Source organism: Protopterus annectens, chromosome 5.part0 (assembly GCF_019279795.1).
Source record: "Protopterus annectens isolate FY-2018-M chromosome 5.part0, PAN1.0, whole genome shotgun sequence".
Taxonomy (NCBI): Eukaryota; Metazoa; Chordata; order Ceratodontiformes; family Protopteridae; genus Protopterus; species Protopterus annectens.
Genome location: NC_056735.1, coordinates 136,313,471 through 136,331,646, shown reverse-complemented (window position 1 = coordinate 136,331,646; position 18,176 = coordinate 136,313,471). Strand labels below are relative to the sequence as shown.

Here is an 18,176-nt window from a genome sequence, read left to right as displayed (position 1 = left end):
CCTTTTTAATCCTGCCTTTTTTTTTTTTTTTTTTTTATTGCCAGGGTGAGGAGGTCCTTGTGTATAGAGTTTGTTGTTGGTTTTGTTTCTTAGCATTATTCTTTTAGGGCTCTTATCTCCCTTTATTCAGGCAATAAAGCACTGAAGAGATTTGCGCTCTGCTTTTTTACTAAGCTTTTCTTGAGCTCCTGACAGAGAACATGGAAGGTGCCCGAAACCTTTGAAAACTGGACAGTGGCCAGGGGTGTAGGACCCAAATAGCTTACGCTATTACAACAGTGAACTATTGGAACATCTCCTGTAATGATAAATTTACTTGCACAGCTGTGCTTTATTAATCTGATAAAATGCATGATCACATTATCCTTTTAGGTAAGCAGCATTAAAGTTACTGTCATTTCTTTGTATTTACATAATAACATACATATTTAGTTTTCTGACACGGATATACCCATCAGTAACTTGACTAACTTTGTACTGCCTGATTAGTGCCTTTAATGTTGTGTAGTCTTTATTATGTCTGGTTATTTTAGTCTTATTTAGGTCACCACACATTTTATTATACTTATTTTATTAAAAATCTCCCTTTTTCTTCTGTGAGTACATAAGGTGATATGTAAAACTTTTAAAATCCATGCATTTGTATTACACACGCCATTTTTGTTTTTATATTTATCCTGTCCTATCCTTCATGCTTTTTTGATGTTTTATATACAACATCCTTTGAGTTGGAGGCCTAAGATTTTAATAGCATAACTTTTAAGTATAATGCATACCCAGTTACGAAAATGACTGTGTGTATTTAAGAAACAGTAGTAGTTCTGAAGAAAGTTAGAAATTTGCAGAGTTATGACATAGTTGTAAAGTTGGTTGCTTCACATATTTATGTTATTGGAATATGGGACTTTAATTTACTTTGCTATTCTGATACGATTGTGGCTGCATTGAAATTATTCCATTAAATTGTGAATTGTATATTGATTTTTTCCAAAACAAATAAATTAATATACAGTCCTAACAATAAAAAATAACATATATACTTATTCAGTTTGATAAACTGCTAAAAATTGCCATATGCCATTAATTTGTGCTTTATTACAGACTATTTGGTGGTTATATCTTTTATTGCACTGAATTTTTATCCATATTTAGTTTTTCATATGAAGACTGATATATCCTGTTTGCCTGGTATGCTTGAATTTGTGTAAAATCACATTTGCCTTGCTCATAATCTTGTTTTTCTTTGCCAGTTAATTCACAAATGCCTGTTTTATTTTAGGAGTCAGAATTAAAGAGCCAAACTTTACACTGAAGAGAATATTTAAAGTGGAAAATGCAGGACAGCTTCCAGTATATGTGAAATCCCTGGAGATAAGTGGATATGCTTGTGAAGGATATGGATTTAAAGTTGATAATTGCGAAGAGTTTGCACTAAAACCAAATGCCTCTAAAGACATTGTTATATTGTGAGACATTTTATTGCTTTTTAAGTATTATAGTATATAATATGAATAGGACTTTTGTATTTTGTAACTTGGACACACTGTATCATTCAGAATGATGTTCAGGGAAATGCTAAATTAATGATCTGTTGTCAATTTTCATTCATTGTTCAACCGCTGGGGTCAGATCTAACCCTGCCATTACTATAGCTCATAGTCACCTGAAACTCTGGAGCTCCTCCCTACCCACAGTGCACCAACCCCCAACATACCTCAGATCTCTTGTTGTTTTTCGCTTCTAGACATGGTTAGCTTGCACTCGAGCTTTTATAGAGATAAGCGATCCTTTTTTTTGTTTGTTTATTAAGGCTTTTTCTTCTTAAATTCTTTATTACATAGTTGTATACTTGCGTATTCTTGTTACCTTTGCTGGTATTCTTTTTCCATAAAAATTTTCTGTGCTTTTAATATGCACTTTTGTATATTCTTTTTTTTCTAAATATTTTTATTAAGATTTACGAATGAATAACAAAAAGTAACCTTACAATATGTATAGAAATTGCATAGATACATAAAAAAATAATGCAAGAATAAATAAGAACAACTATTTACAAGGTGTCTACTAAAGTAAAAAGGTTGAGAAATTTGAATAATTTATGAAATTGTTTTTCATTTCTAATTATTCAATGTCTGCTTGTTTTAACAGTTGCTTGAGTTTTGTCCACTAATTATAAGAAGTGGTGGTTCTAGTTGTTCTTTCCTTGATTGACAATAGCTCTAGATGACAAACTTCAGTTGCAGTGTTGAAAAAGTCTTCTATTGATGGAGTCAATTCACTTTTCCTATTTTTGGTGATCACTTTCCTTGTGATTAACAAGATACTCCAAAGAAGAAAGTGATTTATTTTTTTAACACATGAAGAAATTGTGGTATTAAAATTAATCATCTATTTAATGTAAAATTATCGCTGAATGCAGCCTGTAAAAAAGAATTAACATAATTCCAAAATGGTTTAATTGCAACATATTCATAAATCATATGTTGCCAGTCTGCTTTAATGTTCAATTTACATCTCCAGCATCCAACTTTCTTTTTGGACATTAATTTTATTTTTATGTGGTGTAATGAATGCTTTATGTATCAGTTTCCAAGAAAATAGTTTCCATGTTAAGGATCAAGTGGTGTGTTTAGGGGATGATACTATTTTTTTTATTCTCATTTGGTTAATTGTTATTAATGGATTTAAAATAGTCGTAATAATTTTCTTTGTAATATTCTGTTTTAATTTTAATCATCTTATAGACTTCTGTTAGAAGTACTTTTTCTGTAATATTTTGATGCATCAATATAGTTAAAAGTTCTGTGAATTTTGGAACTTTTTTTTTGTTTGTTGCATTGTTTGCTCTCTTCTCTATTGAGTATCTACAGTTTTGAATATCTAACCACAGTGCATTATTTAAATTACATTTTTAAGATAAAATCTAGCGAATGTAACTTTATCCATTAACTGATACCAATAATACTAGTTTTTTTTTCTTGAAGTGTAGTCATTGTAGATGTACTGAATGTGCTTACATTGTTTTGTGTATATGCTATAGGAAATGTTAAGAATAGCCAAGCTTTATATTCTGGATTTTTTTGCACAGAATTTCTAAAGTTGATCAATATCATGGAGATATAAGCTGAATTTATTAACTGATTTTGATTTTTCCAAAGTGCAGTCTTTTAATAGCCAAATAAAGTTATTAGTTATCTTATTATGGCATGTGTGTATTAGATGGTTAAAGTTTAAACAAATACTCTCTTGTATGTCTTTCCATTTAGCTATGAAATTATTTGTCCAAAAAATAGTTGTCTTTGTAATAGTGGATAAGGAATATAATTCTAAATCAGGCAATCCTATTCCCCCATAAGGCCAACTTCTTAAATGATGATTAAGGGCCAATCTAGGTTTGTTGAGATGCCAAAGAAATCTAAGCATTAAGGAATTCAGTTTTCTTGTATACTGTTTAGAGATGGGAAGAGATAATGATTGTATAATATAATATTTTTTGTCATATTATTTTTATTCATAAACGTCTCTCTTCTACTGTAAATAGGAATTTGTCCCATTTATTAATATGATTCTTTAAATATCTAGACTGTTACTATAATTTATATTTATTTTTATAGATTTAATGTTTTAGTTAAAATTATTCCAAAATATTTTATTTTATTATATTTAACTGTATATTTAGAAATTTTTTTTCTATGTCAGATATAGTAGAATTTATAGCAATACTACAAGTAATTAAACAATAAAAATACCAACAAGAAAAGGCCACTGATAAGAGAAAATCCAAGTTTAATAAAAAACTTATCTCCTCGGCATGAACGCCTTTAAAGAGTAAAACACAGTTAACAAAATCAGTTTAAATACTCTCATTCTCGTTAATAGAATTGTCAAATCATCCCCAGTAAAGTAATAATACAATTAAATTATTCAAATCACATATTTCCAGTTACACTCCTTGTTAAGCCCAAAAAGGCTCCAAGGTACCATACTTTAAAATAAGCAGTGTTTTTTTTTTCTTTTCAACTCACGTTTCCCAGGAAGAACTTCAACCTTCTCCAAAACACAGTCTTTTAACTCGTAAGGCTTGCAATTATGATACTGAGAGAAATGAGCACCTAGTGCGCTTTCCAGTTTTGTATTTTTAATATCCATCACATATTCTTGTAGTCGAATCCTAAAACTTCTGTAGGTTTCCCCAATATAAAACAAGTTGCAGGTATACTTTAATACATAAACAATTCCTTCTGTACAATAAGTATAATAATGCCTCAGAAGAAATCTAACTCTATTAACATATGGAAAAAAGACTAAATATCTACAAACTGATATCTTGAAATGTTGGTGGTATTTTTATAGTAGAATTTATACATAAAATGTTTGTTTTCTCTTCATTAAATGTAAGACCAGATTTAGACTGGAAATTTTCAATAGCCTCAAAAAGAGAATTAAGAGAATTTTTATTATCATTCAGTGTCAACAGAATATCATCTGCAAACAAAAGTATTTTTGAGTTTAGATTGCAATTTATTTGTACTCTTAATTTCTGTTTTTGATCTTATGTAATTCACAAATGGTTCCATAGTCAAAGTAAACAGTAAAGGTAATAGCGGACACTCTTGCTTTGTTCCTTTACTAATCGAAATTGATTCTGAAACATAACTTATTTTTATATAAGCTAAGGAACTATCATAAAGAATCTTTATGAGTTGCAGAAAACCCTTTGAGAAATTACATTTTTTCCAAAACCAATAAAAGATAATCTGAAGTAGTTGACTTCATTTGATCATCAACCTATGGGAATCAGATCCGGATCAATTCTGAGACGGCAGCTTCACCAGCATCTGTGCCGAGCTCCAAGCTCCTCCCCTTACCCGTAATACCCCTTCATGTTTGCCATGGCTTTGCCAAGCAGTGTGGTCTCAGAGCTCCAGGTGTGGTAGGTGCTTTTTTCGGATAGTTTTTCAGTGTTTGTGTTGCTGGTAGTGACAGATAGGTTCCCTTCTCTTGTTTAACCTCCCCTTTCATTTTGTGTTGTGTTTTTTCAAAATAAAAGACAAAAAAGTAGAAAAGAAAAAAGTTCAGCGTAGTTAGAGTAGGCCTCCTATCTCTTCCCCCTTCTTGCTAGTCAGTTGGATGCGAGTATGTGTGGTTGGGCAAGTTAGGGCCATGTGCCTTTAACTTTGTAAAAAAAATGGCAGATCAGCAGTCAAAGCTGGTTTTCAGGAAATGCACAGAGTGTGGCCATAAGTTGTCTCTGGCTGATGGCCACACTCTGTGTGTGATGTGTCTGGGGGCCTCCCATCTTTCAACAGACTACTCTATTTGTGCAGATTTTAACTCCAGGGCCCTGAAGGATTGCAGTGCAAAATGTATCCTCAAGGGACTTCTTCCACTACGGCGGTGGCTGCCTCTGCTTCACGTAGGGTGCTTCTTTCTTAGCCACAGTTTCTTCCTCTCCCTCCCAGGCTGGGACTCAACCTCCTGTTCATAGGTCTGCAGATAGGGAGCATAGGAAAGAGAAGGGAAAAGACAGAGGGAGGAAGAGATCCCCAGACCAGTTGGATCTGGTGTGTCCTCCTCCGAAGCAACAGTTAGTTACTAGACCAGTTGCTCCTCGGCTCCGCTCGCCCAGATTCTTGCCAGAGCCGGCAGAGCCTAGACCTTCTTCCAGGGCCTGTGCACATCGACCCTCCCGGTTGGCATCGGTGGCCTCGTCGTGTACCACCAGAAGTTTGAGTGAGGCAGACATGGACAAAATGATGTGAAGGTTTATTTGCACCCAAATTCAGATGGGGGTCTTGCCATCCCCAGCTCCCTCTGGAGGGGGGAGCTCACTTCCTTTTTTTACCTCAATATCTTCTTCTCCGGTCCGACCCCCGGTGTCGGAGTTTATGGATCTGAGAGGTCCCGGAGTCAGGGGGTCGGCGCCAATGGTACCGAGTACCTTGACGCCGGCCATTACCTTGAGTATGTTGGACCTAAGCGGCTCTCGTAGCCAAAGTCCGGGCGTCAGATCTGAGGGGTTGGGCTTTTCTCCTTTGGTGCCGAGTTTGTCGGGTGAGGGCCCTTTCCTCGGTATCTTGGCTCAAACAGGGTCCGATCTCCCTGTTAGATCCAGCTTCTTTTTTTTTTGCTTGTACAGAGCATTACACACATATTTTTTTTTTTTCATCTTCAGTTATGCTACGAGAGAGATTTCATCTCTTAGTCTTTCAGAGACTCCCTAAAAATGCCTCACATTTCTTACAAATACTTAGGTATATTATTTTGTTTGACAATTAACATATTGCTTACTCTGCAACTAATATGTCCCTACTTTTCACATAATGTTAGATCCAGGGAGAGCAGCTTCCTTATTAGTTTCACGGGAGGATCACTCTCCCTCTGCCTTTGACGTGGGGAAAAGGGTTCTCTCCAGAGGATTGAGGCCCCTGACCATCTCCTCAGACTCCACCCGACTCCCCCACCTCTGGGTGTGTCTTCAGCCATTTTGCCTATGCAGGGACAGACCATGCTCGATGTGCCCCCACTGTTCCCCTCGAGGAACCACAGGTAGTTTGCGAGCCCTCTCTGGAGAGCCCCACCAAAGAGGTTGCTCGTAAACGGATGTGCAAAAAGGAGGCACTTGGACTCCTCCCCAGAGTCCCTCACTGAGGACACCGATTTGGTGGAAGGGGAAGGTTCCCCCATATAACCCCCCAACGATGTCTCCTTTGGAGACATCATGGAACTCCTGCAGCTGTGGGGGGGGTCTGGCCCCAAACATTCCTTGGATGAGTCTGTATTTCTGTAGGGCTTCAGCACGGGCCCGTCCACCTCCTGGGTGTCCCCCCCTGCGGATCCCTTGGTGGATCTTATTACCACCTGGGCATGGAAGGAACCGGACACCATTTAGCCAGTCCCGAAGCATCCCGACAAGATTCTAAGTCCTCCTGCAGACAGACCCAGTTGGAACAAGTGGTCCCCTGTAGACGCCATGATTGTAGCTGCTGCCACTAAGAAAGAACTAGCCCAGAAAAGTTCTGCGGTCCATCCCCCCGACTAAGAGTCCAGGATGATGGATTGTCTGGGAAAGTGGACATATGCTTCATCCACCTTTTCTATAAGGGTGTTGAATTATTTGGCCCATGTCAATCGACTGCAGTGCAACCTGGTCAAGGAGCTGAGTTGCCCCCGGGGTCCATGTCACCAGAGGATAAGCACATATTCTCCATGGGAATGACCACTCTGAGAGGTTTCTAATGTGCCCATGCGTCTCCTTTTGCATGCCACTGAAAGAGCAGCAAGGGTAGCCGGGTCTGGCATTGCTATGAGGTAACACTCCTGGCTCTCAGGCTGTGTCAGTTCATGGAACCCATTAAGGCATCTTTCACAAATGTCCCTTATGATGGTTCTTAATTGTTTATGAAGACGGTTCGTAACACGTTGGTTCAGAGTGAAAAGGATGGGAAGACATTGTCTGCCATCGGGATCTGCTTCTCTATCCCCCAAAGATCCTTTTCCAGGAATCAGTGGGAGCAAAAGATGATGTGGTTCCGGAAGTCTCAATATTCCCGGGATACTCAGGACTCATCTTCCCCTGGTGGCAGAGGGGGGACCAGACAGACGCTGGCCCAGGGGCAGGGTGGTCCGAGAAATTTTGGGTCTCGAGAACCGTTCTCGGACAGGCCCGCACAGTAGCCCTGCGGGGTTGGCCGACTTCTCTACTATGGAGGCAGTCGGGGGTCGCCTTTCGTTGCACCTGATGGCATGGGAGCCTGTGTCAGCAGACCTTTGGATGCTTCAAATCGTATCCAGAAGTTATACCATCCCCTTTGTGGTTCCTCCCATTCCCCAAAATACCTCCCAGATGTTCCACCCCCACAAAAGGAGGCAGCAGCACTCAAAATAAAAAAGCTAAAGAAATGAGTCATCCAGCCTGTCCCCCAAGATCAGTCCAGATCAGGCCTCTACTCCAGGTTCTTTTTGGTGCCAATAAAGATGGGGATCTAAGGCCTATTCTTGAACTTTCCATCCTAAACCTATCAGTTGCCAAAGAGAATTTCTGTATTGTCACTTTACAATCCATCCTGCCTTTCCTGCAAGAGAACAACTGGATGTGCTCAATAGATCTCCAGGATGCGTACTGCCATATAAAGATGCACAGACGCTCCAGGAGGTTCCTCTGCTTTTGACTAGGGGCCATTCACTATCAATTTCAAGCCCTACCCTTCAGTCTCACCACAGCCCTCAGGGTGTTCAAGATCATGGCAGTAGTAGCGGCTCACGTGAGGCTTCAGGGGATACAGGTCTACCCGTACCCGGGCGATGACTCCTTGCTGCTCCCACCAGGCGTCTACTTTATCAGGCCAGAGACTATTTCCTGAAACTGTCAAATTTTCTGGGAATTACAATCAACATATCCAAGTCTTCTCTAAACCCAGTTCAGGTCTTAGACTACATTGGAACGAGGATAGATACATTGCAAACCAAGGTTTTTCTAACTCTGGAGAGAGTTTGAAACCTACGACTCCATGTGTCTGTGATCTTTCAGTCACATCATCCTTCAGCCGAGGAGGTATTATGAGATCTAGGTTCCATGGCAGCCACCATTACTCTTCTCCCCTGTGCTCGTCTGCATATGCAAGTACTACATTGGACACTAGCTGTCCAGTAGTCGTTATTAGTTCTGCCATTGACGCGTCCAATTCGCATAAGCAATGCTTGCAGGAAGTCCCTCCTCTGGTGGATACTCTCCACGGAACTAATCGAGGGAAGAACATTTATTGCAGCCCCTCCCCAAGCCATGGTGACCAAAGACGCCTCCTAACTAGGGGGGGGGGGGCATTGCTCAGGCAGGACAGTCCAAGGCATGTGGTCCCTGAACAAGACCAAATTGCATATCAGTGCTCTAGAGATGAGGGAAGTCTTGTTGGTGTTGCAGGCCCTTCATGCCTTTCTCTCTCTGGGAACTATTGCATTTCAGACAGACATGTCAGTGGTCTGGTACATCAACAAGCAGGGAGGAACCAGATCTTACCCCCTTTGTCACGAGGCCATAAGAGTCTGGGAATGGGCAATCTCCACCAGCCATTTTCTGGTAGCAATACACATTCCTGGTCGATCCAACATACTGGCGGACAAACAGAGCAGAACTATCCTGATGCCTTATGTGAGTGATCTCTGAATCCTTCTGTTGTGGAGCAGATCTTCCTCAAGTAGGGTCGACCTTGCTGCGATCTCTTCGCATCTCCTTCCAACGCGAAGTGCAGCGAGTTCTTCACTCTGATCACCCTACACGGGTAATCCCTCAGGGATGGTCTGGTCCATGCTTGGCCTCCCGGACTTCTCTATGCTTACCCCCCTTTACCTCTCATGACTTAATTCCCCCAGAAGGCTCACAGGTTGGGGAACAAAGTAATCCTTATCGCCCCATTCTGGCCTCGCCAAGTCTGGTTTCCCTTCCTTTGCTCTCATCTAATAATTCCTCCATGGATCTTGGGTCCGATACCACCTAAGCAGTCTGAAACTCACTGCTTGGCTGCTCCAGTTCTCTTAATTGCTAGGACTCCCAGTCAACACTATTCTGGTGGCAGCTCATAAATCATCCACCAGAAAACTATACCGTAGCAAATGGAAGTGTTTCTCTATCTGGGTTTCTCAAAGGGATTTGGATCCTTTCACAGCTCCTGTCCCAGCGGTCCTTGAGTTCTTGGCATACATTTTCCAGCAGGGTGTTAGCTCTTCTACAGTAAAAGTTCTACTGGCTGCCATTTCCAGTTTCCATATAGGTGAGAACATGGCCTCATTAGCTTCCTCCAGACTTTGCAAAAACCTTTACTAAAGGTACCTTTCTTTTAAGACCCCCCCCCCCCGGTTAAAGATCCTACTCCTCCTTGGGATCTTACCCTAGTCTTACAAGCTCTGGTTGCTTCACCTTTTGAGCCAGCTGCTTCTGTGGATCATCTAAAATTTTTATCTTGGAAGACATCTTTTCTAGTGGCTATCACCTCAGCTAGGAAAGTGTCAGAACTCCAGGCGTTATCTGTCAAACCTTCATGTATGATTTTCCATAAAGATAGGGTTTCACTTCGTACTAATCCTTCTTTTCTTCCAAAAGTGGCCTCTGAAACAAATATCAATCAAATGATCAGTTTACCTGTTTTCTTTCCAAATTTTCAGAATAGGGGTGAATATAAGTTGCATTTATTAGATGTACATAGGCAGCTACATTTCTACCTACATAGGACTAAGGCATTTTGCAAGTCTGACCAGTTTGAGTCTTTTTCTACACCTTTTCTGGGCAAACCGGTTTCTAAGGTAACCATTGCCAGATAGATTTCCCTTTGCATCCTTCAGGTTTACAAAGACAGAGGCATGTCTGATCCAGGTAGGATAAATGCCCCTTCTGCCAGGTCCATGGCTACATCAGAAGCCTTTTGGTCTGGGGTGTCTCTGGATGATATTTGTTCAGTGGCTACTAGGTCCTCATCTCACACTTTAATTTCTCATTATAAATTGGACATGATATCTAGGGGGAGAGCATCCTTTGGCTCCGTGGTGCTCTGAAATATCCTTCCATGAGGGCCTCCCAAGAGTTTGGTAGCTGGGGACTCTGTCCCTCAGGTTGATGATCTAATGAAGTTCACTACTTCAGATAAAGAAGTTATGTACTCACCATAACATTCCATCTGAGTAGTTGGACTTCATTTGTCATCAACCGTCCCTCCCTCCTTCCCCGTGACCTTCTCATTATGTTCTTTCTTTGTAGGTAGGAGAGTGCTCCTATGCGGCTCTCCTGTTCTTCATTGTTAGTAAGGTATATTAGATCGGGTTTTTATGTGTATTGTGTAGCAAACTCGATCTGAGGGAAGGAAGGAGATGGAGGAGTATTATGGGTAAGGGGAGGAGCTTGGAGCTTGGATCAGATGCTGGTGAAGCTGACTTCTCAGTTCCGGTCCAGATCCGATTCCCACAGGTTGATGAGAAATGAAGCCCAACTACTCAGATGGAACATTATGGTGAGTACATAACTTCTTTTTTTCCAATTAAATGTGTCAAAAGCACTGTTGATGTCTAGGTTACTAAAATTATCCTTTATGTTATTAGCATAATAGATTATAGTTAATATTCTTTTCATATTATTGTATTTGTTTTTTTTTTAATCCAGTTTGATCATTATTGATTAAATATGAATGAATTGTTGAATTCTACTAGCAAGTATAGACATGAATGTTTTGTAATTAGCCTTTAATAGTGATATTGCTCTATATGAAGAACATTCAGCTGGGTCCTTGTCTGTTTTCAGCCTTGGAGATATAAGCATATATTTCTATGAAGGTGGGACTGCTGTTGAATTTTTAACTAACTGAAAAACATGAAGTAATACGTTTAAAGTATTCTTAGGCATAAGCTTATAAAGTTCTGATATTATGCCATCATTGCCTGGAGCTTTGCTAGGTTTTAGCTTATTTATTTGATTTTTTAAGTTCTAATGTAGTATATGTCTGTCTATTGTTTTCATTTGTTCATCTGTCAATTTATTTTTAGTATACTTCCTAATAAAAGTTTTAATTGCATCTTGTGGATCCATTGCTGGATTAAATTGATTAATTTTACTAAAATGAGTTCTAAATTCCTTAGGATATCTTCTATCTCAGTGACTTTCTTTTATCAACTGTGAACAACTCTTTGATGTGGTTTGATTTAGTTATCATTTTTGTTCTAGAGGTTATTTTACAAATAGATTTTTGGATTTATAGAATAATTTGTTAGTTTAATCTTTTCTAAATTTATTTTAATTTTATGATGTAGAATTTCTGTATATTTGTTTTGTAGTTTATTAATTTATTTCATTGAGATATTATCTTCATTTTGGCCTTCTAATTTTAGTTTATTAATTTCCCATGTATTTCAAGTAAATCTTTACCCCATTGCTTTTTATTTAATGAGTACCAATTTATAATTTTTCCATTTAAATAATATTTTAGAGGATCCCATATAAAAACTTCTGATATGTCATTAGTATTATTAAATTCAGTGCAAGTCTGTATCTCTTTGTTGAAGAATTCTTTGAAATCTTTTAAGTTGGTTATATATGCTGGTATTCTTTTAATGTGAATATTGTTGTTATGTTTCAAAAAGAATTTAAGTGTTGTTGTGTTATGATCAGAAAGTGGACGTGAGACTGCTTTAACTTTATCCAGGTTCGTAATTAGGTTATGTGACACAAATACTCTTATCTGTTCTCGATTGCTTTCCATGCCTGAGAAATGGGTAAAAGAGAATGAATCATTGACTGCAAATTCATTACTATCTTTGATATTAAATAAATTAATGAAATGTATTAATCCTTTGCCTGTAGCTGATATTCTATGCTTTCCCTTAGTGTTGGTGTCTTTCTCATTTAATAGGCAATTAAAATCTCCTCCTAAAATTAGGCTACCCTTTGAATGTTGGATGATCTGATTAAGCTGAAGTTTGATTGTTTTAACACCTATACTAGGTATCCAATAGATGTTAACAAAAGTGTACATCTTCCCATTAATTTCTAAGTTTACTAAACAAAACATATTTTTATCATCACTATGTGTGTTCAGAATTTTGGTACCAGTATAGAATTTTTCCACAAAATAAGTACTCCGCTTCTTTTTTGATTATATTGAGAAATAGCTATTACAGTATAATGTTTATTATTGAGTCTGTCTATATCATTTGTTAATAGATGAGTTTCTTGAATGACTATGACCTGGGAAAAATAATTTTAAATATTTATTTAAACTACCCCTTTTACAACCATTATTCAACCCATTAATATTAATTGTAATATGCTATAAGTTTGTCATAATTGTAACCCAAAAATATTTTGATTGAGAGCTTCACAGCTTTAAGATGTGACAGTATGAGAAGACCACTTGAATAGTGCATGTAAATAATAAACCTTGTGGACTTCACTGCTAATACAAATGGCTAAAATTAATGAATTTGTAGACACCAAAAAAGGACAAAATGTTACATACAATATTAAACATGAAGTTATTTTAGCTTTCATTCCCTACATGGAGTATAACACTCCAGACTTAGATAGCGATTCTGTCCAAGTCATCCTACCCAACAGTAGAAACAGGATTAATTCCCATCTGCCTTTCCATAACTATATTATGTTAATAAAAATAAAGGAAGTAAAAATAAAGGAAGTAAAAAAGCATATTTTGTAGTAACTCTCAATGTAAATGAGGTCTCTCTAATTTAACTAAATTAACAGGTAACGTTTTCTTTTTCAATGTGTTATTGTAATATATGGGGAACTATTTTAACAAGAACTTCAATTATCTTATTATTCAACAATTGCATAACTTGCACCCTTACTGCAATGTAGAAAATTATTATAAATATTAGTTTAATTTTGTATGTTATATTAATTAAAGTGAGTAATGTTAATCACATTCAGTACTACTGCAAGTATTTAAATCTCTTGTATATCTGTTTCTTACAATGTATGCCGTAGTAGGACTAGAAAATCACAGTCAGTGTAATAGAATTTGCAATTGTTGACATTAAAATCATATTGAAAAACAGGTTTTCTGCGCAACTACAGCTGTGTCACAAAATTTAAATTACAGTGAGATTTCTCATGATATTCTGCATAATAAATCAAGGCAAATCAAAATGCATTAAAATATCGCTCAGCAACATCTTATTTATTTAGCTTTTCCTTTCTCTTCTCTCCTGTCTATCATAATGAAATAACTACATAATGATAGAATATATTATGTAAATAAATATTCTTTCTCTTTTTAGAAATTGTTTCTTAAAATTCATGGTGCGTAGTGGTAGCAGTCAGTGTCTGAATATGCAAAATATGAGTATAACCGGCATTATTATGTTTGAGTATCAGTGCCTATAGTTATTTTTAATATAACTTTAATTTATCAAGCATGTAATTGTTTATTTTTCTATTTCTGTCTCTTCACTCTTTTTCCCTTCTGAGCTTTACTAAGAATAATGATTTATAAATCATTAATTTTGTCTTATGTGATATTAAACAAAAATGTTGTTTGTGTTCTTATGTACAATTTTTGCTTGCTGAACTGCTACCCCTTGTATGAAGCTTAAGTGTATTAAACTGATATGATTTTGCAGTGATAATAATAGAACATGGATTGGTTCAGTAACATGTTCACAGTTAAAACAGTAGCATGTGAACATCTTTGTAAGCAAACCCAGTTGACCTTTGTTCAATCTCATTTCCTTACTCTAGGATAACAGGTATGTTTGCCTACCCTTCTTGAGAGTTAGGGAAACATTTCAAAGTTCTTAATAAAGAAAGAACCATATATACATTTCTTACATAAGGATTCAAAACATTATTCAAATCACTAGCAGTCTATGTTAAGATACCTGGGAAATGCTACTTTGTTGTATATATTCAATCACTACGTATTAATTTTAATGTAAAATTCACTGATTTGATGTAAAAATGAAATACTTCTGATACACATAGGTTGGTTTGAATACAGCACTTTATTTGAGCACACAATCCAAGTGCAGATTAGTAGTACTTAGTATTTACTAGCATTAGTAAACTGCCTTAAATATATGTACAGATTCCAGCTACCATACAACTGCCCTGAACTTGCATTCAAAATTGAGAACACTTTTTTACTGATCAGAAAGGATAAAACAAAAAACAATATTAACAAATGTTATTAAACTGAGAAGAGGAATATTTTAGTTATAGTTCAGAAATTTATAGGAGATTAATGCCACCACCAAAAACTCTTCATTATGAAAAAACTAAATACTGTGCAGATACATGAAGTGGTAGCAGATTAATATTTGGAAGTTGAACATGACTTTCAGATTATTCCAGGAAGTTGCATGTGTTAGTTTACTGAACAAAGTTATTTGCATAGCATGAAATTTCATGAGGTTATATTTTTCATTTACAACTTTCACAGTAGCAGTCAAAATACGTATTAATTTTAAAATAAATTAACTTTTGTGCAGTGCCAAGAAATACTTAATATTAATCAGCACACAATTGAGCTGCACTCTAAAATTCCACCCACTATCCGCCTTTTCTTAAGCATTTCAGTCAATACAAACTAAAAGTTTAGTTTGTTTCTTCTTAAAAGAAGTATATTAGATGCAGATTGCTTCAATCTGAAAAGGAGATGATCCAAAATATATTTAAAAACTGATAACTATAATTTTAATCCTTTGCCTACACGTAAGTGGTAAAGCAAGCCGTGATGTCAGTTCTTTTGCAGTCACGGCAGAAATTTTTACATATTTCGAACATGAGACTATGAAAAAGCTTCAACTGTTAACAGTCTTTGCTTGTGCTTAATTCAGACAGACTTACTAAAAGTATCAACTGTCCATTCAACAGTCAATGCGCTCATCTCCCAAGTCAAAAAAAAAAACAACCCAAAACCAGTGTCCATCTCTGATAGTCCTAACCACAGCAACTCCATCAAAAATCCCACTTCACAATCAGCATCATTCAAAAACAAATCTTCTTAGTCTCCACCAGTTAGAACAGAGCCAACAAAAAAGTACAGTGCCCATCGCACTGTAGACATCACAAACCTCCCAGTCAACAAACGTCATATTCTCTTAGTTCAAACAACATGCCAAATCGGCGCTCATCCCTAACAAACCCAACCACCACAGCATCATCGGTAATGCACTTCACCACTCAACAACACCTCAAAATAGACTTCTATGACCACTGCAAGGCAAAATACATACAGCAAAAGTAACAGAGCTGTGCCCATTGCAGATATAAATGACACAGAAACACATAGCACCATTAAAACTGAAATGTCCTGAAACATCAGGAAACACAGAGTATCATGCGAATGAAACATAACAGGACCAAATTAAACCCACACAACTCACCATCAGGCCTCATCCGGTCTAGAATACATATAATCGGCAACAAACCATCAAGTAAATCTAAGTTAGTCAGAGAGTATCCGTGTCATCTTTAAGAAGAACTAAGTGATTTTTAAAGACACACCTTTGTCTGTAAACGGTCTCTCACAGTTGAAACACTCAATTAACATTTAAATCCTGCTGATAAGCTGTGATATGTTTTGTAATGCCCTTTCAAATCTGAATCTTAAATTGCAGAACTCATACCCAATATTAATTTGTATATATTAAATAAGAAATAAAATAGGTAGTTGGTGTAATTATAATCTATACAAATATATAGCCTAGTTATTGATATATTAAATGTTAAAATATCTAATATTGAAACAAAAAAAGTATGTATAAGTAAATAATTGTAATAAAAAGAACACATGTACCTTAATGCTGTGAACATTCAGGTTTCCTTTTTTTGAAGGTAAAAGGGTTTGAGTAAAATATTAAGAATACTTTTTATGTAAAATAGATATTAAACAACAACATATATGGTAATACTGTGATTGGTTAAATAGTCACTTTTCTTTCATTTTCTTCTTCTCATTAGTTTTCCAACCATTTCTTTTGGCCATTCGTTTCAGAGAACTGCTATTCCAGTACATGGCTTCTGTTTGTTCAATTATATTTTTTTATTTTTAGAAAAGACAGTGCAGTATCCAGGTCCTCAAAAATTCTAGTCTTGTCTGGAAGAAATAGTTTCAGTCCAGCAGGGAAAAGCAAATGAGCCTTTATCTGTTTTTTCTTGAGCTCTTTAATTAATGGCAGAAAACATTTCCTTTTGGAGATCACTGTAGAAGAATATTTATTGTCAAACCTTATTATTTTCCCTTCTAGTATGATGGGAGATTTTGACCAGGCTGTCTCAATTCTTTGTCCTGTAAAGAAAAAAAACTTGCCAATAGTAGACCTCAGTGTTCAGTTATTTTCAGAGGGAGCAACTGCTAAAGATATAATGTGCTGTCTCAGTGCCATAAGACATTGTTTAAAGCAGTTCAAGAATGTTTGGGAGCCGGGGATGTTAAAAAGTTTGTCATGTTACTCCTTTCTATTTTCTTTGGCAAACCAAAAATGCGAATATTATTTCTTCCAAGATCTATTCTCTAAGTCATCTATTTTGCTCAGTAATGAGGTATTCTGGTTTAATAGGAACTCAGTGTTGTTTTCTTCTGATAACCTTCTTTCCACATCATTTATAGGTTCATAGGTTCATACTAGGCTATCTGCCCTAGGGCATTTATAAGCCTAGCCAGAGTGTGTTTGGCTTTCGCCACCCATTTTAAATTAATTTTGCTATGCCCTTTTTCGAGGTTAGTATACTGTGCCTCTGTCTAACAGTGACACAGAAGTGATACCTGGGGTAAACCTATGATCTCCCATCCACTCATCAAGATTCCTCTTGAAGAGAGTCAATGAGGGACTCTGCCCAACCTGGACTGGGATTTTATTCCAGAGTGAAGGGAGCCTCTGGGTTATGAATCTGTCCCTCCAGCATGTCCTATTTATTTCAGTGCTGAGGTTCAAGTCTCTCAAGTGCGTAGCTCGATGGGATTTGGATTTTCTGAGGTGCAGCATGTCCATTAATTCCAGGTTGGACATGGCTTTATACGTCAGGCACAGATCACCTCTGAGCAGGCAGTATGCCACTGAGTAGAGCTGGAGTTTCTTTAACTGGGCAGCATATGGCATCTGTTTGAGTCCTTTGATCCTCTTGGTGAGGTACTTTTGGGGTCTTTCCAGTTGCTGCAGGTGTGTGGTAAGGTACATCACAAAAGGGGCATTGTACTCAATTATGGGCCTGATGAGGGATGAGTAAAGAGGCACGATGACCTCCCCTGATCTAGATGTGGATCCCTTCGTGATTAGGTGGGCTATATAAAATGTTTTTCTAACCACGTTGGCCACGTGTTTGTCAAATGAGAGATTGCTATCAACTTGGGTCCCCAGGTCCCTAATTACTTCTTCTGTACTTAATGGATTACCACCTATGTGGTAATTTGTGGGCACTTTGTTTTCATAGGTTCATAGGTTGGTACTAGGCTATTAGCCCTAGGGCCTATACAAGCCTAGCCATAACAATTCCCTGGCTATTTCTTCCCACATTATTTACTTTCCTGGACCCCTGTCTAGCAGGGCGACTGACGTGATCCCTGGGGTGAATTTCCTTTCTCCCATCCAAAGGGGATGACTATACACTTTTTGGCGTTTAGCTTGAGGCCATGGCTCTGGCACCAGTTGTCTGTTTCTATGAGGCCCTTTTGGAGGAT

General features: G+C 37.3%; 1 protein-coding gene across 2 annotated transcripts in view; it reads left to right on the top strand.

Annotated features, from left to right (window-relative positions):
- The window catches only part of TMEM131 (transmembrane protein 131), a 3,850,119-nt gene that overhangs the window by 3,196,343 nt on the left and 635,600 nt on the right, over nt 1-18,176 (top strand). For both annotated transcript variants that reach the window (XM_044072169.1, XM_044072168.1), the window contains exon 28: nt 1,280-1,466. In XM_044072169.1, the coding sequence (XP_043928104.1) occupies nt 1,280-1,466 (187 nt within the window). The remainder of the gene's footprint in view (nt 1-1,279; nt 1,467-18,176) is intronic.